Source organism: Pseudophryne corroboree, chromosome 4 (genome assembly GCF_028390025.1).
Source record: "Pseudophryne corroboree isolate aPseCor3 chromosome 4, aPseCor3.hap2, whole genome shotgun sequence".
Taxonomy (NCBI): domain Eukaryota; kingdom Metazoa; phylum Chordata; class Amphibia; order Anura; family Myobatrachidae; genus Pseudophryne; species Pseudophryne corroboree.
This window is the reverse complement of record NC_086447.1, coordinates 563,182,834-563,208,374: the sequence shown is the minus strand read 5'-3', so window position 1 is coordinate 563,208,374 and position 25,541 is coordinate 563,182,834. Positions and strand designations below refer to the sequence as shown.

The following is a 25,541-nucleotide window of genomic DNA, read 5'->3' as shown; positions in this document are numbered from 1 at the left end:
AAATCCAGAAAATATAAAAAGTTGTAATTTGATAAATATGTCCCTATGTAGTTTGTTCATTCATTCATTCATTCATTCATTCATTTTTTAGTGTAAAATGCTGAAGACAGTGAAACAAGCTTTATTCTCAACCAGTCTGCAGAACCCGAAGTGGACAGCATTGGAAACTCAGGTGCAGTTCATTATTATTCTTTTCTTTTCACTCTTTCAAGCAATTAAAGTGGTTTCTGAGTTCTGAGAAAAGTTAAAATGAAATAATAAATAAAAACTAAAGCAAATGTCCACTAACACTTATTTTGTTACTATTAGTTCCCTCCCTTAAACTAGCATAATCATTGTATTGTATTGTATTGTTGGGACCATTGTTTAAAATCCCATAGTCCCACTGTCTCCACGATTCTTTCAGCCCTTTATATGGTACAAAGCAATGGCGTTCCAGTAGACATATGTTTTCATAGGTTCCTAAGCCTGTTGTAGGAGCAGTCGTACCTGTTGAGGGTATGCCTATCTCAGAGGTTATCAACTCCAATCTTCGAGTACCCAAAACAGATGTTTTCTGGATTTCAAATAGGTAGTATAATTACTGACCCAGCAAAATAGATTAACTCACCTGTGCATGATAAACGAAACCCAGGAAACATGACATGTAGCGGTACTTAAGGATTGAAGTTCGGAATCCCTGGCCTATCCAAAGTACATGGGGTCTATTCATAAAGCAGAGAAAAGCCCTACATATTTTGCGTTAAACAAGGCTTTTCTCTGCTTACCGAAATTCACAGAACGGGTTACCGTGAAGATGCTCCTGACTTCCCCAGGGGCACCCCTGCTCCGCGGCTGAATCGCATCACCATACTTTAGTATGGTGAGTGTGATTCATGAAGGAGCAGAAAGCCCAGCTTTCCATTTCTCCATGGAGTTTAGGTTCACCATCTCAGTACGGCGTAACCTGAACTGCAGTCCAGTTACTGCAGGAAAGCTCAATGCTTCCCTGCCCTCTGTCCGGCACCTGTGCTGGCTCCGTCCCCCTGACCTCCAGCAGCCACTGTGGCCTGCCGGGAGGTCAACAGGCGGCACATGCACAGAGGGACCTGCTGGCATACTCCGGACATTGCAGAAGGTAACTGCCGATGGAGAAAGCGTCGCTGGAGCCCAGGATACCGCATTGCATCGCTGGAGAGGTGAGTATACTTGAATTGCTACTTATCACAGCTATACATTGCATTGCATCGAACCAATGCGATGTATAGGGATAAGTAACAATTTGCTTTTTGTTTTCTTTATAATAGACCCCATGGCTATCCTATTTGCAGGACCACCTTCAACTTACTCCCAGACTCGTCATTTTTCCACCTTGTGGCTTCTTACTGATGTTTGCAATGAACACCACTGTAAGTAAAGCCCTTTGATCACTGAGTTGCTCTGCATCTGATATAGAAATGACGGCTGTTAATCTAGTCCAGTCATGCTGTGTTACTTTGACAGTGGGTGTAGTACGGTATGCCGGCGCTCGGGCTCCCGGCGACCAGCATACCGACACGCCGGGAGCCCGACCGCCGGCATACCGACAGCGGGGCGAGCGCAAAGGAGCTCCTTGCGGGCACGGTGGCGCGCTACACGCGCCACACTATTTTATTCTCCCTCCAGCGGAGTCGTGGACCCACACGAGGGAGAACAAGTGTCGGTATGCCGGCTGTCAGGATTCCGGCGCCGGTATACTGTGCGCCGGGATCCCGACAGCTGGCATACTGAAGACCACCCCTGACAGTGAGGGTGGGCAATGAGAATGAGGGGGAGTAATAAGGCTGATCAGTGAGGGCCAGTAGAATATATCATAATATGATTATCTCAAAACATATTCATTGCAAAAAATATTGCTCTAATTCTCCAGTTAGAATCTCCACTATCTAAGTGCGTTCTGATTTCACGGGTCTGATGCAGTTTACAGTAAAGCACGCCTGTCACCCTGTGGCTACTCTCCCTGTTCTGACAATGCTCTCACTCTCCCTGTTCCACTGGCTGTTGGGGTCTCAGTAAAATGAAATAAGATCCCCAGCACTTTATACCAAAACAGTGAAAAAACCCATGAAACACACAATTTTAAAATAAACTTTAATTGAATAAATGCTCCTCAAACTGTTCATTCACCACTTTATTATATATTAAGCAACATGTAATTCATGCCTTCTTTATTCATCTGTTGCTATCCAAATCACAAATATATACAAAAAAATCGTCATAGAATAAATAACCAACCTACACACTATCATTGCCCCACTAAATATTCAGATTTGGGATTCCCAAATTTGCTGTTAGCCAATCACTTGCTAGCAATAATGGACAATCGCAGGGACCTGCAACAGTAATATTGGGGGTGCTCAATCTGGAGATTATAAATCCAAAACCTGTGCACCAGAGGTGCACATCCTGTTGTGTTAACCCCTGGAGACAAATCCATCTGTACCACTCACCCAGCAATATTTACCACTGTTATAACCTGTAGCTGAGGAACAAGTGCCTTCAGTCCTGTTGGAGTGCTATATAAATTAAATAAATAAAAATAAATAAATAATAATCATGGTTTCTTAGTGCAGTATAGTTGGGGACGCCAGTGTGAAAGGGGCCGAGGTGGGTCGCACCTGGGATGCACCTGTGTACAGCTCCCGGGTGCTACCCATGATATGCGGTTTGAAAGGGGTATATGTGAGAGGCAGCGTATGGATGTATGTATATATGAGAGTGGCAGTGTATGTATATATGAGAGTAGCAGTGTATGGATGTATGTATATATGAGAGTGGCAGTGTATGGATGTATGTATATATGAGAGTGGCAGTGTATGGATGTATGTATATATGAGAGTGGCAGTGTATGTATGGATGTATGTATATATGAGAGTGCAGTGTATGGATGTATGTATACATGAGAGTGGCAGTGTATGGATGTATGTATATATGAGAGTGGCAGTGTATGTATATATGTATGTATATATGAGAGTGGCAGTGTATGTATGTATGTATGTATGTATGTATGTATGTATGTATGAAAGTGGCACTGTATGGATGTATGTATATATGAGAGTGGCAGTGTATGTATATATGAGAGTGGCAGTGTATGGATGTATGTATATATGAGAGTGGCAGTGTATGTATATATGTATGTATATATGAGAGTGGCAGTGTATGGATGTATGTATATATCAGAGTGGCAGTGTATGGATGTATGTAATGTATATATGAGAGTGGCAGTGTATGGATGTATGTATATATGAGAGTGGCAGTGTATGTATGGATGTATGTATATATGAGAGTGCAGTGTATGGATGTATGTATATATGAGAGTGGCAGTGTATGGATGTATGTATATATGAGAGTGGCAGTGTATGTATATATGTATGTATATATGAGAGTGGCACTGTATGTATGTATGTATGTATGTATGTATGAGAGTGGCACTGTATGGATGTATGTATATATGAGAGTGGCAGTGTATGTATATATGTATGTATATATGAGAGTGGCAGTGTATGGATGTATGTATATATGAGAGTGGCAGTGTATGTATATATATATATATATATATATATATATGTATGTATATATGAGAGTGGCAGTGTATGGATGTATGTATATATGAGAGTGGCAGTGTATGTATGGATGTATGTATATATGAGAGTGGCAATGTATGGATGTATGTATATATGAGAGTGGCAGTGTATGGATGTATGTATATATGAGAGTGGCAGTGTATGGATGTATGTATATATGAGAGTGGCAGTGTAAGTATATATATATATATGTATGTATATATGAGAGTGGCAGTGTATGGATGTATGTATATATGAGAGTGGCAGTGTATGGATGTATGTATGTATATATGAGAGTGCAGTGTATGGATGTATGTATATATGAGAGTGGCAGTGTATGGATGTATGTATATATGAGAGTGGCAGTGTATGTATATATGTATGTATATATGAGAGTGGCAGTGTATGTATGTATGTATGTATGTATGTATGTATGTATGAGAGTGGCACTGTATGGATGTATGTATATATGAGAGTGGCAGTGTATGGATGTATGTATATATGAGAGTGGCAGTGTATGTATATATGTATGTATATATGAGAGTGTCAGTGTATGGATGTATGTATATATCAGAGTGGCAGTGTATGTATGGATGTATGTAATGTATATATGAGAGTGGCAGTGTATGGATGTATGTATATATGAGAGTGGCAGTGTATGTATGGATGTATGTATATATGAGAATGCAGTGTATGGATGGATGTATATATGAGAGTGGCAGTGTATGGATGTATGTATATATGAGAGTGGCAGTGTATGTATATATGAGAGTGGCACTGTATGTATGTATGTATGTATGTATGTATGTATATATGAGAGTGGCAGTGTATGGATGTATGTATATATGAGAGTGGCAGTGTATGTATGTATATATATATATATATATATATATGTATGTATATATGAGAGTGGCAGTGTATGTATGTATGTATGTATATATGAGAGTGGCAGCGTATGGATGTATGTATATATGAGAGTGGCAATGTATGGATGTATGTATATATGAGAGTGGCAGTGTATGGATGTATGTATATATGAGAATGGCAGTGTATGTATGTATGTATATATGAGAGTGGCAGTGTATGGATGTATGTATATATGAGAGTGGCAATGTATGTATATATGTATGTATATATGAGAGTGGCAGTGTATGGATGTATGTATATATGAGAGTGGCCAGTGGCGTAAGTTTGTCCCAGTTGCCCGGAGGCAAGAAAAATATTGGTGCCCCCCCTATATATCATCCGTGAGCCAATAAGATGCCGTTTTGAGATCCGAGTAAAACCGAACCCGCTCATCTCTAATTCTAACTACATGAAGCTGCTACAAAACCGTTGCAACTAGGCAGATCTATGTAGGGGTCCAACCACACACTACATAGATCTGCTCAGTCACTCACAATGCTGATTATTTGTCTGACAATTAATTTGCAAGTGTCATATCCAGGATTAGGACCTACAACCTATTACACTGGTAGCATGCACCTTACTGGTGGAGATATCTGCTCTTGCATATGAAGTATGAGAATTCTAACTATATGAAGTTACTTGTAATTGTCAGAGAAATAACTTCATATAGTTAGAATTCTCATGCTTCCTTTATAGGGGCAAATAGCTTCATCAGTAAGGTGTCTGCTTCCAGTATATCTATAATAAAGATGGTGTGATTTGTAAGGTGCAGTGACCAGTGGGGAAGTCGGCTACAGAAGAGATACCGGCTGCTGTTAATTAACTTAATCGATTAATGTCGCTGAACACACGGAACAGGAGGAGAGGTGCCCCCCTTCAAAGCAGGAGCCCGGCGGCAGCTGACTCCGTTGCCTCCCAGAGTTCTGCCTCTGAGAGTGGCAGTGTATGGATGTATGTATATATGAGAGTGGCAGTGTATGGCTGTATATCCATACACTGTCACTCTCAATATGTATAGTTTGAAGCAGAGAAGGGAAAGGGGGGACATGATAGAAACTTTCAAATATATCAACGGTTTTAACAAAGTCCAGGAGGGAAACATTCTCCAAATGAAGAGAAGCAATAAGACACGAGGACATGCACTGAGACTGGAGGGGGGGAGGTTCAGGGGAAAGTTGGGGGAAAATTACTTCACAGAAAGGCTAGTGGACAAGTGGAATAGCCTCCCATCAGAGTTGGTAGAGGCTAAGACAGTAGAGCAATTTAACCATGCATGGGATATACATAAGGATATCCTTACAAAGAAATAAGGATTATAAATAAGGTTTGAGATAAAAATATAGAAAAAAAAAGGGGCATACTAAATGGGCCAAGTGGTTCTTATCTGCCGTCAAATTCTATGTTTCTACGTATGTATGTATGTATGTATGTATGTATGTATGTATGTGAGAGGCTGTATATGGATGTATATACAGTATATATATATATATATGTGAGAGGCAGTGTATTTATGAATGTACATATATATGAGAGAGGCAGTGTATGGATGTATATACAGTATGTATATATGTAAATATGTGAGAGGCAGTGTATCTATCAATGTATCTATGAATGAGAGAGGCAGTGTATGGATGAAGGAGGCAATATATATATGAATGTATGTGTGTATGTATGTATGTGAGAGTCAGTGTATGGATGTATATGCAGTATGTATGTATGTATGTATGTATGTATGTATGTATGTATGTATGTGAGAGGCAGTGTATGTATGTATGTATGTATGTAAGAGGCAGTGTATGGCTGTATATACAGTGTATGTGTGTGTGTGTGTGTGTGTGTGTGTGTGTGTGTGTGTGTGTGTGTGTGTGTGTGTGTATATATATATATATATATATATAATGTGAGAGGCAGTGTATGTATGAATGTGTATATGAGAGAGGCAGTGTATGGATGTATATACAGTATGTATGTATGTATGTATGTATGTATGTATGAGCAGTGTATGGATGTATATACAGTATGTATGTATGTATGTATGTATGTATGTATGTATGTGAGAAGCAGTGTATGTATGTATCTATGTATGTATGTATGTATGTATGTATGTATGTGAGAGGCAGTGTATGGATGTATATACAGTATGTATGTATGTATGTATGTATGTATGTGAGAGGCAGTGTACTGATGTATATATGCATGCATGCTCGCATGTATGTATGTAGGTATGTGAGAGGCAGTGTATGGATGTATATACAGTAAATATATATATGCCTACAACGCCTGGGCATGCTCCTGATGAGGTGGCGGATGGTCTCCTGAGGGATCTCCTCCCAGACCTGGACTAAAGCATCCGCCAACTCCTGGACAGTCTGTGGTGTAACGTGGCATTGGTAGATGGAGCGAGACATGATGTCCCAGATGTGCTCAATTGGATTCAGGCCTGGGGAACGGGCTGGCCAGTTCATAGCATCAATGCCTTCGTCTTGCAGGAACTGCTGACACACTCCAGCCACATGAGGTCTAGCATTGTCTTGCATTAGGAGGAACCCAGGGCCAACTGCACCAGCATATGGTCTCACAAGGGGTCTGAGGATCTCATCTCGGTACCTAATGGCAGTCAGGCTACCTCTGGCGAGCACATGGAGGGCTGTGGGGCTGTGCGGCCCCTCAAAGAAATGCCACCCCACACCATTACTGACCCACTGCCAAACTTGTCATGCTGGAGGATGTTGCAGGCAGCAGAACGTTCTCCTTGGCGTCTCCAGACTCTGTCACGTCTGTCACATGTGCTCAGTGAGAACCTGCTTTCATCTGTGAAGAGCACAGGGCGCCAGTGGCGAATTTGCCAATCTTGGTGTTCTCTGGCAAATGCCAAACGTCCTGCACGGTGTTGGGCTGTAAGCGCAACCCCCACCTGTGGACGTCGGGCCCTCATAGAGTCTATTTCTGATCGTTTGAGTAGACACATGCACATTTGTGGCTTGCTGGAGGTCATTTTGCAGGGCTCTGGCAGTGCTCCTCCTGTTCCTCCTTGTACAAAGGCGGAGGTATCGGTCCTGTTGCTGGGTTGTTGCCCTCCTACGGCCTCCTCCACGTCTCCTGATGTACTGGCCTGTCTCCTGGTAGCGCCTCCATGCTTTGGACACTACGCTGACAGACACAGCAAACCTTCTTGCCACAGCTTGCATTGATGTGCCATCCTGGATGTGCTGCACTTCCTGAGCCACTTGTGTGGGTTGTAGACTCCGTCTCATGCTACCACTAGAGTGAAAGCACCACCAGCTTTCAAAAGGGACCAAAACATCAGCCAGAAAGCATAGGAGCTGAGAAGTGGTCTGTGGTCACCACCTGCAGAACAACTCCTTTATTGGGGGTGTCTTGCTAATTGCCTATAATTTCCACCTGTTGTCTATTCCATTTGCACAACAGCATGTGAAATTGATTGTCAATCAGTGTTGCTTCCTAAGTGGACAGTTTGATTTCACAGAAGTGTGATTGACTTGGAGTTAAATTGTGTTGTTTAAGTGTTCCCTTTATTTTTTTGAGCAGTATATATATATATATATATATATATATATTCAAAAAGATGACAGCATCACTCCAGGTCTTTCAAATGGTAAAAATGTATTTCAAATAAACATCACATGATGTTTATTTGAAATACATTTTTACCATTTGAAAGACCTGGAGTGACGCCGTCATCTTTTTGAATGCATGTTGAGACCAGCACGGAGGGCACCCAGGCAATTTACACCAGCAGGACCGGGAGTGCCGGGCACCAACGATACATTTATATATATATATATATATATATATATATATATATAGTAAATAAAGGAGTCTGCGGCACTCAAGGTCTTGTCAAAAAGCTGATTATTATTGAAACATCAAAACAGGGACATCGTTGTCCCTGTTTTGATGTTTCAATAATAATCAGCTTTTTGACAAGACCTTGAGTGCCGCAGACTCCTTTATTTACTATTGATTTCGATACTGATACTGGAGGCACCGGGGCAAAATTTGGACTACGAACAGAGTGCCGGGCTTATCTTTCAACATATATATATATATATATATATATATATAAAATATATGTATGTATGTATGTATGTATGTATGTATGTATGTGAGAGGCAGTGTATGTGTGAATGTGTATATGAGAGAGGCAGTGTATGGATGTATGTATGTATGTATGTATGTATGGATGTATGTGAGAGGCAGTGTATGGATGTATATACAGTAAATATATATATATATATATATATATATATGAGAGGCAGTGTATGTATGAATGTGTATATAAGAGAGGCAGCATATGGATGTATATATATATATAAGAGATAGAGGTGTGCGGCAGTAATAAAAGGATATAGTATGTGTGTAAAAAATGAGAGAGATAGAGAAAAAGGAGGGAGAGGTGAAGAAATATGAGAGAGACCAGAGAGTGTATGTGAAAAAAAGTAACAGAAATATGAGAGAGATGAGATAAATAATTAAATACAGTGGAGTCCTACCCCTCTATGGCAGGTGGAAGCGCAGTAAGTGACCCACACAGTCCTGGTGACCGCCATCCACACACCCACCATCCACTGCCTGGAACTCACAGAATTTTAATAAAGGATTACAGGAGTGCAGTGGGTTGCATGGTGGGCTGAAGTTAAAATGAAAGGCAACACTAACCACACCTCTTGTGTGGCACTAGCCATACCTTCTCTGGTGGAGACCCAGGTTGGGGGGCCCCTTAAAAATGTTGCTATGGGCCCACAAAGTTCTGGATACACCCATGTCTGCGTTGCTTTGTTTCCCACTCATCCGTACTGCTTAGTCTTTACCCTTATCCATACCTTTCTGCCCCCCCATCCACACCAGCCTTACCCCATCCGCAGCTCGTTCTTCTGCTCAGACCTTCAGTTGAATAGACTGCATCTGTTTATTCCAATGAGCACCCCTATCTGTGAATTAGCATTTTGTGAGTGACAGCAATGTCACTCAGTGAGAGTATTACCCACAGGCTGTGATGGCATACCATATCACGTTCATTAAGGTGTCAGCCTTAATGATCGGAATTTTATTGCTTTTTTGAGATTGAATGGTAGAAATTCAATAGGTTTGTGAAATTTCAGATCATAGTCCGGCTGTAATACCGCCCGAGTTTGGTGACCGTGTGGGATGCTGGGCGAACTCAGACTTTTTTTTAAAGGGGCAATCACTTACAAGTCAAAACTATGCCTTGTAAGTGATTGCCCCTTTAAAAAAACGTCAGAGTTCATCTGGCATCCCGCTTGGCCGCCGAACTTGGGCGTCATTACATCAGGCCCAACGTCTAAGAAGCCTTAATGGGACATTTGAACCGTAAGTTTTTTTTGTCTATGGAATTTCATAGCCCCTATATTCACCTAGGGGGCGGCACCCTTTAAGCTCTTTTGCATAGTCACCACACATCCAGGACTTTCTTGCTGTCTTCTTTCTTCAGGAGATCTTCTCAGCTCCTCCGCTGTCAGACAGCCTGTCCCTGCCGCACATAGGAGATGGGATGATGACATGATGAGCGCAATTGGCTTTCTGTGGCCATCTTCATTTTCAAAGATGGCGCCATAATCAAGCTAACCACAGCTCATGGTGGCATTTTTTTAAATGTGTAGGCGGTCCCCACGATAATGGCCAGTGATTGGCTGGCAGCTCTCCAAGTGCAGGAAACCTTGTGTGGGCGAAAAGGGGGAGGAGGGTGAGAAGTGCTTTAGGAGAGCAATGTGCATAAAGAGGGCGCAAGGTGAGGAGTAGTGTAGGAGAACATTGCGCGTAAAGAGGGTGCTAGGTGAGGGGTAGTCAGGAACAGGAAGAGGGGGTTCGAAGTAGTGTGGGAAAGCAGTGTGTGCAGAGATTGGGTGCGGGGTAGTGTAGGACAGCAGTGTGTGAGGGGGTGGTGTACAGGGCGAGGGGTAGTGAGAGCAATGTTTGCGGGTTGGGAGATGCACGGTAAGAAGTGGTATAGGAGAGTATTGTGTGTGGGGAGGAGGTGCAGAGTAAGGGGAGATGTAGGAGAGCAGTGTATGTGGGGAAGGGGTGCAAGGTAAGGAATCATGTGGTAGAGCAATGTGTGGGGAGGGGGTGCAGGGTGAGAGGCAGTGTACAGCAGTGTGCAGGGTGAGGGGAATGGTAGAAGAGCAGTGTTTGTGGTGAGTGGGTGTAAGGTGAGGAGTAGTGTAGGAGAAGAGTGTGAGTGGAAATCGGGCACAGGGTGTGGGGTAGTGTAGGACAGTAGTGTGTGGGGAAGGGGAGCAGGGTGAGGGGTAGTGTAGGAGAGCAGTGTGTGCAGGGTGAGGTGTAGTGTCGGAAAGAAATGTATGTGGGAGCGGAGTGCAGGGTTATGGGAGTAGGTGGTTCTGGGTAAGAAGCAGTAAAGGAGAGCAGTGTGTGTGGGGAGGGGTTTCAGGGGGAGATGTATTGTACTAGAGCAGTGAGTGCTTGGAGGAGGAGCAAGGTGATGAGTAGTATAGAAGAGCAATGTGGGGGTAGGGGGGGCAGAGTGGGTGGTAATAATGGAGAGTAGTGTGCGGGGAGCAGTCATAGGGTAGGAGGTCGTGTAAGGGAAAAGTGTGTGATAGAAGGGTTTTGCAGGGTGAGGTGTAGAGTAGGAGAGCACTGTGCAGGAAGAGTATACAGGGCAATGCGTGGGGGCAGAGAGGGCAGAGCAACACGGGGGGGGGGGGGGGGTAGACAGAGAGCGCAGAGCAGTGCGAGGGAAAAGAGAGAGAGACCAGAGTAGCACGGGGGGGGGGGGGGGGGGTGCGGGATGGGTGCGAGAGACAAGAACAGAGCAGGGGGGGAGAGACCACAGGAACTGAGGTGGGGCAAAGCAACAGGGTGGGGGGGAGACAGAGAGCAGAGTAGCGCAGGGGGAGAGAGAGAGAGACCAGAGCAGAGCGGGGGTGCGGGGTGGGTAGGAGATACCACATCAGAGCAGGTGGTGAGACCAGAGCAGAGCAAGGGAGGGGGTCAGAGAGAGAGGGGAGGGAGAGGGGGCGCAGAGAGATCAGTTGGTGTTACAGCCATCTCTGGCACCGCTCAGACCAGACACTAAAAGTCATTAATGTGAGCGGTGCAAGGGCTAATTATTGTCCTAATGTTCCCCCAGTAACCCCAAAACAGTCCCCTGCCCCACTGTATTAGCCATGTATAGTCATATCCCCTCTAGCTTAATGAGTAAAATCAGGATGCGGGGCAAAAGTCATCCATGTTTGTGCACCCAAGTGTAGCCACTGTACACCCCCTGCAAGTGCAACAAATTGAAAATTTCCTATCTCTAAAATGGGGCATATTTTGTCCAAGTGTTAAAAAACTGTAACTTTCTCAATTACCTAAACCTCAAAAGGCCTTACACTGGAGCAAGAGGTGCCTAACAAAACAAACCGCTAGTCTTAATTTGTCCTCTACCCTGAGTTATGCCCAAAAATCCCTCATAGACTACATCAGAAAAGTGTCAGTTTTGACCAAACTAGAAGTGGGAGAAAAAGCCTACATTTTCAACTGCGGCGGCTGTGATCAAGGCGGTCAGCATACCGATGCTAGGATCCCGGCTGCCAGGCTGATTGCAGGCGGGCGAGCACAACAAAGCACCTTGCGGGCTCGCTGGACTCACCACGCTGCAGGCTTGGTGGCTTGCTGTGCTTGCCATAGATCCTATTCCCATTGTATGGGTGTCGTGGACACCCACGAGTGGGAATAGCCCCTGTTAGCCGGGATTTCGGCTGGCGGGATTGTGAGTGTTCGGGATCCCGGCAGCGGTATGCTTACCACCGGGATTCCGGGCACCGGCAACATAACCGCATCCCTTTCAACTTTATATTGTTCCCAATTACTCATTTTGTTAGTTTTTTGCACTGAAATGTGGCATGCAGCACCAAGCGACAGTTGTACACGACCATGCCAAATTTCAGCTCGGAATGTCCAGTAACTTTTAAGGGGTAGCCCGTCAAACACCATGCTCCCCTCTCAGAAATTCCCTATGAGAGAATTCTGTTTATTTAATTCAACCTTAATATAAGGGCATGACTGTGCCCTTATATTATTGAAGCAGAGGGGCCTTGAGGTACCTCTGATAATTATTTATTTATTTATTTCCAGTTATTTATATAGCGCACACATATTCCGCAGCGCTGTACAGAGAATATTTTGCCCATTCACATCAGTGATAATGGCAGCTGCTAGAAGATTCTCTTCCAGCAGCGACACAGTGGGCTTTCTGATTGGTTGCATTAGATGCGACCATGTCAGGGAAGGCCCTGTCAGGTGTGGTCACATCTGATGTGACCACGCCAGACAGGTGGTTAATATTGTACTGGTTCTCAATAAAAATACTTGAGTAAATGTCATTGGTAATACAGACAAATGTGCTAAAATTTTAGGATGTTTAATACTTTTTAAAGCCACTGTATGTGTGTACTTTGTGGCGAGGAGGTGAATCTGCAAAATGTTTTTTAGAGGGAACGTTGCCACAACATAGAATTTGATTATACATGGCAAATACATAACATTTCAATTGTTAAACATGTTACATTGTATTGTTGCTCCCTATAGTCTTCAGAGTATGAAATGCGACAATATGAACCTGCAAAATGGGTGAGCACTGAGGTGAAATCCATGAAAGACTGGGACAGTGCTGTCAGTGTCGGCTTCATGCGTCTCTTCAACTATATTCAGGGAAGCAATGCAAAAAGTAAGTTGTTCACATGCGAATGTTATCACATCTGTGTTGATCAGTAAAAATAACATCCTCCATGGAATTCCATAATACATACCTTTGTCACCTACAGCATAGCCTGTGAGGTGGCTCAAACACATAATTACTTCTGTTATAATGATTTGATAGATACATTTTTGATAATAGACCTAGCATTAGTGTATTCACTAGTTTTGATTACCCTGCACCAGGGCTTAACATGGTTCTGGAGAGGTGGGGGAACTCATCTCCCTCAACAGCTAAACCGAGCGCGGCAAAAGGGGATGTGGCCTCACCAGGATGGGGTGTGGCCACACAATAGTACCCCCAATTCAAAATAATGCCTCACAGTAGCACAATCTTATTCACATTGCCCCACATATTAGTGCCCTTTACACACACAGTGCCCACAGTAGCAGTGCTGCTTACACACATAATGCCCACAGTAGCAGTGCCACTTACACACACAATGCCCACAGCAGTTCTCGCCCCACACACACAATTTTAGATGTGGTTCGCAATGTAGCAGGATATGTTAAACAACCTTTGCTCACCTCTCTTATGTCTTCCATGTGTCCCATCTGTTTCCTTCGTCTGTCACTTTCCTCATGAGCCGATATCTTCATCCTAGGTAACCCTCTCACTCCCTATATACTCACTTTTGTGTCTGATCACCTGCATCTTTTTCTCCTTTACTTACCCCTACACATCTCCCTCCCTGCTACCCCTTCAGCCTCTGCTTCTATCTTAACCCCTGCACCTCTCACTCCCCTACCTCACCACTTACTCCTCTCATGTCCCTATCTCACTCCTGTGCCTCACTTACCCATCTCACTCCCTGTGCCTCACTCCATCTCAGCCCCTGCTCCTCTCACTCCCTGCTACCACTTCAGCCTCTGCTTCTATCTGAACCCCTGCACCTCTCACTCCTGTACCTCACACCCCCATCTCACCTCCTGGGTCTCACTCCACCATTTCACCTCCTCTGCCTCACTCTCCCATATCACCTCCTTTGCCTAACTACCCCATATCATCTCCTATGCATCACTCCCCCATATCACCTCTGCATCACTCCCACCCCATATCATCTCCTATGCATCACTCCACCTGTGCCTCACCCCCCCCCCCCCCCCCATATCACCCCCTGCTCTTAGCATTTCCATGAGACACAGTCTCTCTGGGAGTGGGACAGGGAGCATCAGCTGGGTCACAGCTGCAGTTCAGTTTAAGTTGTCAGCGGCTGCCAGCCATTCCTGTCGACCGGTGCTGCTGATCAGAAGAAGAGGCAGCTCTTTGAATCTGTGCACCAATAACGGCTTGCGAACACTTGGCAGCTTCTCATTGGCTGGCGGTGCGTGAGCCGTGATTGGCTCACGCAGTTTTAAAAAAAAGCCCGGCTGTCTTTTAATTGGCAGCTGGCCCGCCCATGATCCAGGATTGACTGGCGGCCGCTGCTAGCTTTAAAGTGCACTGAAGTTGGGCCCAGATGCTAGTAGCCAGACGGAGGCGGAACTGGTTCCGCCTTCAATTAGAGGTGACGGAATGCAGTTCCGCCACGTTCCGGCCCACTTTAACCACTGCCCTGCACAGCATCTTCCTGGGCTGAACTGCAATCTGCTTATGTCAGTCAAATAAGCTGATGTGCAGGATAATCAAATATCTACGAGTATTTATGCAAGATCATCACATAATGTATAAAAATAAAACTGAATAGTTCATATTTCCGACATATAAGGAGTATATTTAGCATTTCTGGATAACATTCTTGGTTAGAAGAAAGGGTCCTTTTAAGTGCGTGCTGGATCATGCAGAAGTGGTATCAGTTTTGTCAAAGTCGAAAAATATCCTGATACATATGCCTTGTACTAACCCCTCATGCACATGCCCGCTGCACGTGCACACGCTCTGCCGTGCGTGCACATATCCGCAATTTGCGTAAGATCGCTCCGGCGATCACGCGCGGTGTATGCGCATTTACGGTAGAGTTTGTAAGCGTCTAGCGTGCGACTCGATCATAACATATTTAACCCATATAGCGTATATTGTAGTAAATATTCCCCTAGACAATGTCAGTAAGTATGTTTAGTTTAAACTGTTCCTGGACAGAGAGATTCCTCTTTGCATGATAGAAAGGGTCAGACAAAGGTTGAAAGGTGGTGTTTAGTATCCAGCTGTAGGGTATTTTAATGGTAACATTTCGGTGTTGGTTAGGAAAAGATTGCTCACTCCTGCGTATAGTTATGTACAAAAGTAGTTTATGGACATTTACTGTATTTGCTGTTCATTATCCATGCGGCGGGAATCCTGAGGATACCTCCCACCTGAGCAGTTGGAGAAAGACACAGCCCACCTGTTCAAACCCACCTATGACCTTTTGTTATAATGCAGAGACACATTCCTGTGTCCAATGAACAATGAGATTATAGGGACCATTGTATTGTTACTGTATGCTGTGTATATAAGGACCACCATTGCCTGGGCCAGTCACTCACTCTCTCTGAAAGGCTTTCTCATTGAATGCTGAGGGCTGGATCCAGGACGCGCTTGCGAATCATTCCCACGTATGTATTGTTCTCTGTAGCCATTTTGTTATCCTTAGTGTTTGCCATTTATTCTCATTCTGTTTGCTTGTGTTTGTAATTGTATGCTATTGTTCATATTATTCCTTGTTATTCAGTTTAGATTTTGATGTTAGTTTTGTAGTGTATAAGCTGTACTGTTTTTCCCTTTTTACTCTAAAGAATCATCCACGAAGGTGTTAGAGCCGGAGTGGTTTTTAAACCCAAACCAGGTCTTGTGTTTTCACTAGTTGCTGTAAAGGGTTTTCTTAGCGTCTCCATCGCTCAAACAGCTTTCATATTATCAAGGTTAATAAGCGTTACATCATTGTAGTATTACATTGCTAAGGTTTAGAGTATAAGCATACCCTTACTGTGTGTTGTTAACAAGGTTTACTGTGTGTCATTCTGTGAGCGTCTGCGCCGCTCGTGTCTCACTCGCACGGCGCAGCGTCCGCTACGCCGATAGCGTAGCATTACGGTACTCGGGACGACTTTAGCGTGTTCGATACTAAGCGTGAGTCTGTGAGCGTACGTGTCGCTTGTGCATCGCGCCCACGGCCTAGCGTCTGCTACGCTAAGTGCGTACCCTTACGGTACTCTGTGCGCCAATAGCGTACTTAGTCCGTAAATAGTATATAGCTTATGTTTAAAGGTAATATTTGACATTATCAATTTCTAGGACAGCTCATCCTGTTGACACCTGGACACCAAACATAGGCCCAGATTTATCAAGCCTTGGATAGTGATAAATAGCACGGTGATAAAGTACCAGCCAATTAGCTCCTAACTGCCATTTTTCAAACACAGTCTGTAACATGGCAGTTAGAAGCTGATTGGTTGGTACTTTATCACCGTGCTATTTATCACTCTCCAAGGCTTGATAAATGGGGGCCATAGTTTTGATTGGATGCTCCCCCGTTATATAAATAAGATCATGGGTAGCCTACTAACTCCATTTTAAAGGTGTAGCAAACCAACTGCAGAAAAATGAAAGCAAAATTAAAAAACAAAACAAAAACCCACACACTAAAAGAAGGGTAGACTATTATACATATTCATAAGTGATAATATAAAGAAACTGGTGGAAGCTGTATTAAAAACAGTGTTGTTCAATAATAAACCAGAGTGACTGGGAGCAGTGTTTTATTTTTTGCCTACTCCAGTAAATAATAGACGTCCCCTGACGAGATAGATAAAAAAAAGAAAATGTTTTAATACTTATCTGTGCCCTGCTCCCTCAGTACATATGTGTGGTATCTACAAAAGGTGGGGTTTTTAGCACACCTACCAGAATGCACTGCAGTCAGTGTCGGACTGGGGAATGAAGGGCCCACCGGGAGGGTGCAGTGATAGGGGCCCATACTTAAGGGTGTGGCCAGCCTACAAAGGGGGTGTGGCCAGCCTCCACAGAGGCTTGAAATACACAATAGTCTAGTGCAGTGTAATGCAACATATCTACCATGTATAATACAAGTGCACAGTCTGAAACCTGATCCCTAGGGGAAGGAGTGGGCACTTAGGCAGTGGGGCCTATCGGTGGTTTCCCTGGTACCCCTGTGGGCCAGTCCGACCCTGATTGCAGTGCATTCTGATAGCCAACTACATTGGCATTTCTCCAATGTGGCCAGTAAATGTGGTATGTGTGAGTGATATACAGAACACATACATTTTTTGACTGTTAACTAGTTTTTAAATACTGATAAGCAAAACCACGCATTGACAGATCCTGCGAGTGGTGCTTCAGTAATAATCTGTTTCAGATATAATTTACTTTTAGTATAGTGGCTGAGGTGGGTCATTTTTATTTTACTTCACTGAAGCATGAGACCCTATTGCATTCAATATTCACCTGCACAGACTTTGTGTTCGAAAGAAAAAAAAACTGATGATGTGAATATAAGAAAATTTAATGTTTAGTTGCTCCTACTCTTATATTGGCTTTTTAGCATTTTGCAGAAAATTTTGATACTTACTGTCACTTAATATGTTTTATGCAGATGTTAAGGTCGAAATGACTGCACCAGTGACAACTTACGTGGAGCCTGGGGCAGGGCCAGCCTGTGAATCCACATTCACCATTTCATTTTACATTCCAACTGAACACCAAGATGATCCACCCCAACCTTCTGAAAGCAGCGTATTTGTTACAGAAAGACCAGGAACAACTGTTTATGTCAGGTAGACTCACTGTAAATGTCTTTATTTAATGTCTCGTAATAGGGATTCATTAGTTGTAAGTCTTCCTTTTGTGTGACGGTTCTGTGTTTGCAACAACCAATTAAGATTATAAAGAAAAGGCTCGTTTCAGGTCGCACTTACACCTGGAATAGACATTGAAGGCAGCCATTTTTAAATATTACATTTTTTTATATCAACTCAAATAAATATGCTATACAATCCATAAACTACTCATCCGCAGAGAAAAGACAGTGCAAATGTCACACATTGCACAATGGGGGTCATTCCGAGTTGTTCGCTCGGTAATTTTCTTCGCATCGCAGCGATTGTCCGCTAATTGCGCATGCGCAATGTTCGCACTGCGACTGCGCCAAGTAAATTTGCTATGCAGTTAGGAATTTTACTCACGGCATTACGAGGTTTTTTCTTCGTTCTGGTGATCGTAATGTGATTGACAGGAAGTGGGTGTTTCTGGGCGGAAACTGACCGTTTTATGGGTGTGTGTGAAAAAACGCTGCCGTTTCTGGGAAAAACGGGGGAGTGTCTGAAGAAACGGGGGAGTGTCTGGGCGAACGCTGGGAGTGTTTGTGACGTCAAACCAGGAACGAAACTGACTGAACTGATCGCAGTTGCCGAGTAAGTGTGGAGCTACTCAGAAACTGCTAAGAAGTGTCTATTCGCAATTCTGCTAATCTTTCGTTCGCAATTTTACTATGCTAAGATTCACTCCCAGTAGGCGGCGGCTTAGCGTGTGCAAAGCTGCTAAAAGCAGCTTGCGAGCGAACAACTCGGAATGAGGGCCATGGACCTAATTCAGACCTGATCGTACGAGCAAGATCTTTCTCTTGTGGGCAAAACCATGTGAACAGCGGGGGGGTTGGCAGATGTAACGTGCTGGGTTATTATGTTTCTGTGTCAAGTAAATACTGGCTGCTTTTTTTTTACACTGCAATTTAGATTTCAGTTTGAATACACCCCACCCAAATCTAACTCTCTGTACATGTTATATCTGCCCCCCCCCCCCCCCCCCCTCCCTGCAGTGCACATGGTTTTGCCCATTAGTGAAAAAGTTTATTGTTGCGATCAGGTCTGAATTTGGCCCAATATATGTAATCACATCTTCTATGGCGTGCTGCAGTGATCACAGTGGTAACAGTGCTTGTGGCTAAAACAACCTACTACTGCAGTATATACCGATTTTTCAGCAGAAAGCTCAGGCAAAATGACAGTTTGCAGTTGGTGAAAAAGTCATGCATTGTTCTAGTGTGATTTACTAAGGGTAGTCATGTGTGTGTAGCACTTGCAGCACATTGCACTGTTTTAAAAAATGTTACTCTACTTTGCACAGTATTCCCCAATATAGGAGAACACGTGCAATTTCATTAGCCAGACTTGTTTCATAAATGTTTTCTCTTAGTTAAACACTGTCATAAGGGTTTTTGGTTTTTTTGGCAACAATGACAATTAACATACCATACTAATTTATATTGCAGTGATATAATGGGCTCCGTTTATCATGTCTAATAAATGTTTGTGACAGATGCCTGCACATGCGCACTGTGCTTTATCCTGACTGAGACTTGGCAAAGCCTGGAAGGCTTTTCTGAAGCCAGAAAGGCTTTTGCCGGTTCCCCATTGCTGCCAATGGAGACCTTACTGCTGACACCTTATAAAGATGGCATAAGCAGTACTGTCACAGACAGCAATAAACTATTAACCATTGTTTGATAAATACTGCACAGCAAAACTGTAACAAGACTTTTTGATTCCCTGTGACAGGAAGAGAACTGCACCCCCCCCCCCTTCCCCACAACCACCATTTTCCCAAAAGGGACATAAGGCGCATGCCTCGTGAGGAGAAGGCATGACAAAATTGATCCCAGAGAAAGCACGTGCTTTGATTCCCCTTCCCACATTATGTGCTTCCCACATTCATGCACTTAACTTGAGAGCTGACTGTTATTCAGTTACAATACTCTTTATTAAAGGACACATTTCAATATACTGCCATACCCAGGATTTAGGGGTACATTTACCAAGCAGTGATAAGAGCAGAGAAGTGAGCCAGTGGAGAAGTTGCCCATGGCAACCAATCAGCACTGAAGTAACGTCTATAATTTGCATACTATAAAATGATACAGAGCTGCTGATTGGTTGATGGGGAAATTTCTCCACTGGCTCACTTTTCCGTTCTTATCACTGCTTAGTAAATGTACCCCTTAAACCTTTAACCTGTTGCATTCCAGTAAAATACCCTACTCATTGATCTATTTGATCCTGCATAAAAACTACGATTTCTAACAATACGAAGCTACTGGTACTTGTAAAAAGTAAAACATAATCAGCATTGCAATTGATCAGATCTCTAGTATGCAGCCATACATCCAATCCCTTGAACCACACACTACATAGATCTGCTCAGCTGCACTGTGCAAGGTAAGCTTCAAATAGTTAAATTCTCTAGCTTATAATTCTGTAGCTTTCTATGCAAGGGCAGATATCTCAATGAATATATTGTCTGACTGCAATGCCACATGCGATGGGTTCGAATCCCAGGCATGTCAGCATCTTGTAATAACAAAGAGCTATCAAGTTAAGTTAATGAATGTTGTATAGGTAATAGTGACGGAAGGGGTGGGGTAGGAGTTGCTGGGCTTCAAAAAGGGGGGAAGCTGCAGGTGAAAGTAATTAAAACAGATCATTTACAAGTGCCACCAACAGCGCCCCCTACCCTGCAGTGCTATGTGCCTAGGCACACTACACACTCCTAGTTAGGACCATGCTGCACAGGTGTCATAACCCCTTCAGTTCTGAAATGGAGCTCAATTTGTGTTACTGCTTACATTTATGAACTACCACTTACCTTGTGATCAGTGGCGGATCTTGCCACGGGCAAGCAGGACTTTTGCCCGGGGCGCCGCCTTCCGGAGGGCGCTGGCGCCATCCGGAGGGCGCCGCACCGTGACAAGATCCGCCACTGCTGCCCGCTGTGTCCCTGTCCGCCTCCGCTGCCGTCCCCGTCCCCATCCCCGTCCGCCTCCTGAAGGGAACTAGACGCTATGCGTCTAGTTTCCCTTCCTGGAGAGTAACTTTGCTGAGCGGTGCGCGATGACGTCATCGCGCACCGCACAGCAAAGGTCCTCTCTACGAAGGGAACTAGACTCATAGCGTCTAGTTTCCCTTCGTGGAGAGGACCTTTTGCTGTGCGGTGCGCGATGACGTCATCGCGCACCACTCAGCATTCAAGCGGCGCTTTTAATGTACAGGGGGCGTAATTGACCACGCCCCCTGTATTAGGCCACGCCCCATTTCCTGCCCGGGGCGCAGAGCGCCCTTGAACCGGCCCTGCTTGTGATGTCCAGCAATAAGGGGGATACCTCCAACAAAGAAACAGATTTCATGATAGCATAATGCTTTGATGTATGGCAAAGTTAGTCTTCTCTATGTGCCATACTTGCCAACACTCCCGCATTCTGCGGGAGGCTCCCGTTCCTGCAAGCATTCTCCCGCTGCCCCGCACAGCCCTCACAATCCCCCGGAATCAGCTAGCCCTGAAAGAAATCTGAACAGCGCATGCGCAAGACCGGCCGCTAGGGGAGCACAGTTTGGAGTGAGCATGCAAAATAGGTTGGGAATGGACGGGGGGCATGGACAGCATCGCGGATAGCCAGCCCTGCAGAGCCTACGAGCAACCAGTCACTATGGACACCTTACCGCGCAGGGTCCATCTCCCTTGGCCGTGGCAGCAGCAGCTTCTGATCCCTCTGCCTCTCCCACCTTGCATGCAGACCTGCGGCCAGTGAGAGATCATCTAGGAGGGGTGAGTGATGAATAAACTTGTTGGTGGGACGATTGACACTCCGGGGAAGGCAGGGGAATACTCTTGCAAGGTAACAGATGTGACCTCTGGCCTCCAACTGCAGATTGGCCAGGCACACGCTGCTGCATGTTTTTAAGTAAACTTACGTGACCTTCCCTATCTCTGCCTTCTGTCCTGGGAGATTAAACAGTCCCTCTTATTCCTTACCCTTGTGTGTAACTCTCTAACAGTTTAGGGTTAGCGGTTATTTCATCCGAGGACCTGGCACTTTACACTAGCAACATAATATTCACCAAGAACAACAAGATTTGTAATTATTACTGTTTACTAAATGCACTGATCTGATTGGTACACGTCTACCATGCCAATTAGATTATTGTATTGCCAGTCACAACCTATATTCAATACTGCAAAATATATGTTCTAGGCGTACTTTACACTACCAGAGGCTAATAAACAACTGAACAATTGAACACTCTATTTACCCTGTACTCTGTAATGTTAATAACCTATATAATGCAGTATACAGTATATATAAAACATACCCACAGTGTGCGATACCAATCCAGACACATAGTAAATTTACTAAGGTGGGAGATTTTTAGAACTGGTGATGTTGCCCATGGCAACCAATCAGATTCTACTTAACATTTAGTTAGCTGCTTCTAGCAGATAATAGATATAATCTGATTGGTTGCCATGGGCAACATCACCAGTTCTAAAAATCTCCCACTTTAGTAAATTTACCCCATACTGTCCTATGCTCTACGGTGGCAATATATTAGCAGTCTATACAGCGAATAATAAAGGAGATATATATATATATATATATATATATCTCCTTTTAGTTGAACAGTGAAGTGTATTTGAGGCATTGCAACATAATAACCATATGTTAATTCTTTAACAACTGTATAACTGTTACTATCACTGTGTTACCAATTTACTATTGAACAATCTAATAGACACTTCAGAGACTCAGGCTGCAGTGTTACTAAGGATATCTAACGCCTAATATTCATTCTTTCCATAAGGGTGATAAACTGATTGAGATGCAATGTATTTTTGGCTATCGGTTATCGCGATATTTGCCACAGTCCAAAAATACACTGGTAGGTTAATTGCCTCCCGAAAAAAGATATAAATAACCCTAGAGTATACATGGGCAGAATAGATGTGCCAAGTGGTTCTTATCTGCCATCAAATCTATGTATCTATGAGGAGTGCCCAATCACAAAGTGAGTGTATGTGGGTCTACCTCAGTGGCCTCATATGCCGGAACTGTGTGTAGGTTAATACTGTCCTGTTTGGTGTGTGTGTGTGTGTGTGTGTGTGTGTGTGTGTGTGTGTGTGTGTGTGTGTGTGTAGGCTGGCACTGATTTCTGTTTGTATACTGGCACTGACACATGTGTATGTGTGTAGGAATGGCACTGACTCCTGTGTGTAGGCTGGCACTGATTCCTGTGTGTAGGCTGGCACTGACTCCTGTATGTGCAACTACATATGCCACCCATTCACACACACACCCTGGCAGCATGGCATGCTGCTCTAAGTTATTTAGTTTCTACCTGCAGGACATCCCCCTGAATGGCAATAGACACACCCACAGGTGGAGCTAGACACACCCTTTAGGTGGAACATGACACGCCCATTCAGTGGTGTGCCAGCAAGCTCTCATACCATCTTGAATCTCCCTGAAACTAGTTTCCAAAAGTAGGCAAGTATGCTATGTGCAATATCTCTATTGCACATGCGCAGACCGGAAAGCCTACACATGGCCAGTAAAATCCCATTCCTTTCTCCAAACTGCACATACGTATGCTGATAAGGCTGGCTTGTTTGGTACATTTTATAACATTTTCTATTCTGTGAGAGACATGAAGTTGTGCATGCGCAGTATTACACCAACAGGGTATGGACTTCTGTGGGATGTCTTTGGGAGTTGTAAATGTTATTTATTTAAAAAAGTCCTTATATCCAAGAAACACCTGCAGCTCATTGCCGATGGATACAGAACTAATTCATATTTTGTATTTCTTTGAAGGTCATTTGGAGGGTACACTAATGGTGCAAAGAACCTAGAACACATATCGAAGTTGTCAGAACACTTGAAACAGGACGGAAAAGTTTTTGATGAAAATGTCTACTACAGCGCGGGCTATGACAGTCCATTTAAGCCAATAAACCGACATAACGAGGTGTGGCTGATAGCGAAATAATGAAACCTCCTAAAGCTCTATCATGTGCCTTGTAGTCCTTATTGAGACATGTCTAAAACTTTGAGGAGATTTAAAAGAAAAGTGTACCTAAATGTTTATGTAGGTTTTTGTTTCATTGTGTTGAATGTTAGTGTGTCAAACAATGTCGCCAGGTTTTTCATGTCTCTGGAAGCAGAAAAAAAGCCCTTAAATGTCAGTCAGTCTTTTAAATACTATAAGCAATGACTTTCTGAGATCAGACTACATTGGCATTTGCTCAGTGTGGACCCTATAGTATGGACTGTATAGTGAATGGTGCCTTAGATTGGGATTGTTAATAACTATTGAGAAGAAACGTTCTATTTACAGTGACCTTGTTACAAAATGGGTGAAGGTGTGTTTATATATGTATCTATATTTGTAATGTATGTGCGAATATGTGTTACTAAATAGATGCTAGACCTACACACACACATAAAATAAAGAAATATTGACATGCTTGCATTATTAAACTCTTACAAAGCGTGGCATAATCACTGGGAACCGATACTATGCACACTGTTACAAAACGAATAGTCATACAGTCAGTGTCTATTAGCAATAATAATCCCAGATGCTGATAGTTTCTGTTAGTTTAACTCAGAGTCAGGACCAGATTAAGGTACAGTATGTGGGGACCACAGCACAGGGCAACTCATTTGTGTGGATCCCTAACAATGAAGTTGATAATAAGATATGATGGTGATGTTATTATAAAGTATAATGTGTAAATACTCCCAGCAGTACAAATGTGTTAAATAGAGATGAGCGGGTCTGGTTCTCTGAGAGCCAGACCCACCCGAACATAGCGGATCTGAGGGGATCCGTGTCAGGGTTCGGCTCTTCCTGCCTGACTCGGATCCTAAAACGGGGAAAAACATCACCAATCCCGGCGTCGGATTCTCGTGGGTTTTGGATTGCATATTGCTTCACTCCGGTGTCAAGCTGTACTGTACCCTGCTGTGTTCGTCCAGGTGCTGTGCTATGTCCATGCACTCCCTGTCCTGTCACACAGCGGTGCTACAGTGACTCCGCAGGCCACTGCTGTTGCTTAGCTTTGTGCACTCTAAGTTTTCTTTTTATGTCTGTGTGGCTTGTCTATTGCTGTATCTTCTGTAGTAGGTGCATTGTTTTTGATGTCTGTGAAGCGCCTCGAGTCCTGTTGGAGAAAGAGCGCTATATAAATAAAATTATTATTATTATCCAGCTAGCTCGGTGCAACCTTTTGGCCTGAACTGGTTGAAAACAATATTGTGAGCTGTGAGGTGGTCAAAATTGACTGTAAATAATTGTTATTGAGGTTATTAATACTTTAGTAACAAAACAGGCCCAAATTATGTGATTTTAGCTGTTTTTATGATTTTCTGAAAATAAAAAATACAGATCCAATACCAAAACCAAAACATGCAAGGGCGGTTTTGGCAAAACCAAATTCAAATCCAAAAACACGAAGAAGATACAGATCGAAAACCAAAACACAGGGGTCGGCGCACATGTCTAGTGTTATACACGCTGTAGTGCCCCCATTTCAAATTC

The 25,541-nt window shown here is 43.7% G+C and overlaps 1 protein-coding gene across 5 annotated transcripts in view; it reads left to right on the top strand.

Annotated features, from left to right (window-relative positions):
- Positions 1-24,478, top strand: part of HEBP2 (heme binding protein 2) — a 76,955-nt gene extending 52,477 nt beyond the window's left edge. For 4 of the 5 annotated variants that reach the window (XM_063917424.1, XM_063917423.1, XM_063917426.1 and 1 more), the window contains 5 exons: positions 92-172; positions 1,287-1,388; positions 13,068-13,206; positions 17,768-17,948; positions 23,813-24,478. In XM_063917424.1, the coding sequence (XP_063773494.1) occupies positions 98-172; positions 1,287-1,388; positions 13,068-13,206; positions 17,768-17,948; positions 23,813-23,987 (672 nt within the window). In that variant the 5' untranslated portion in view covers positions 92-97 and the 3' untranslated portion in view covers positions 23,988-24,478. The remainder of the gene's footprint in view (positions 1-91; positions 173-1,286; positions 1,389-13,067; positions 13,207-17,767; positions 17,949-23,812) is intronic. The other variant, XM_063917428.1, reaches the window with a different exon arrangement.
- Positions 24,479-25,541: the final 1,063 nt, after the last annotated feature.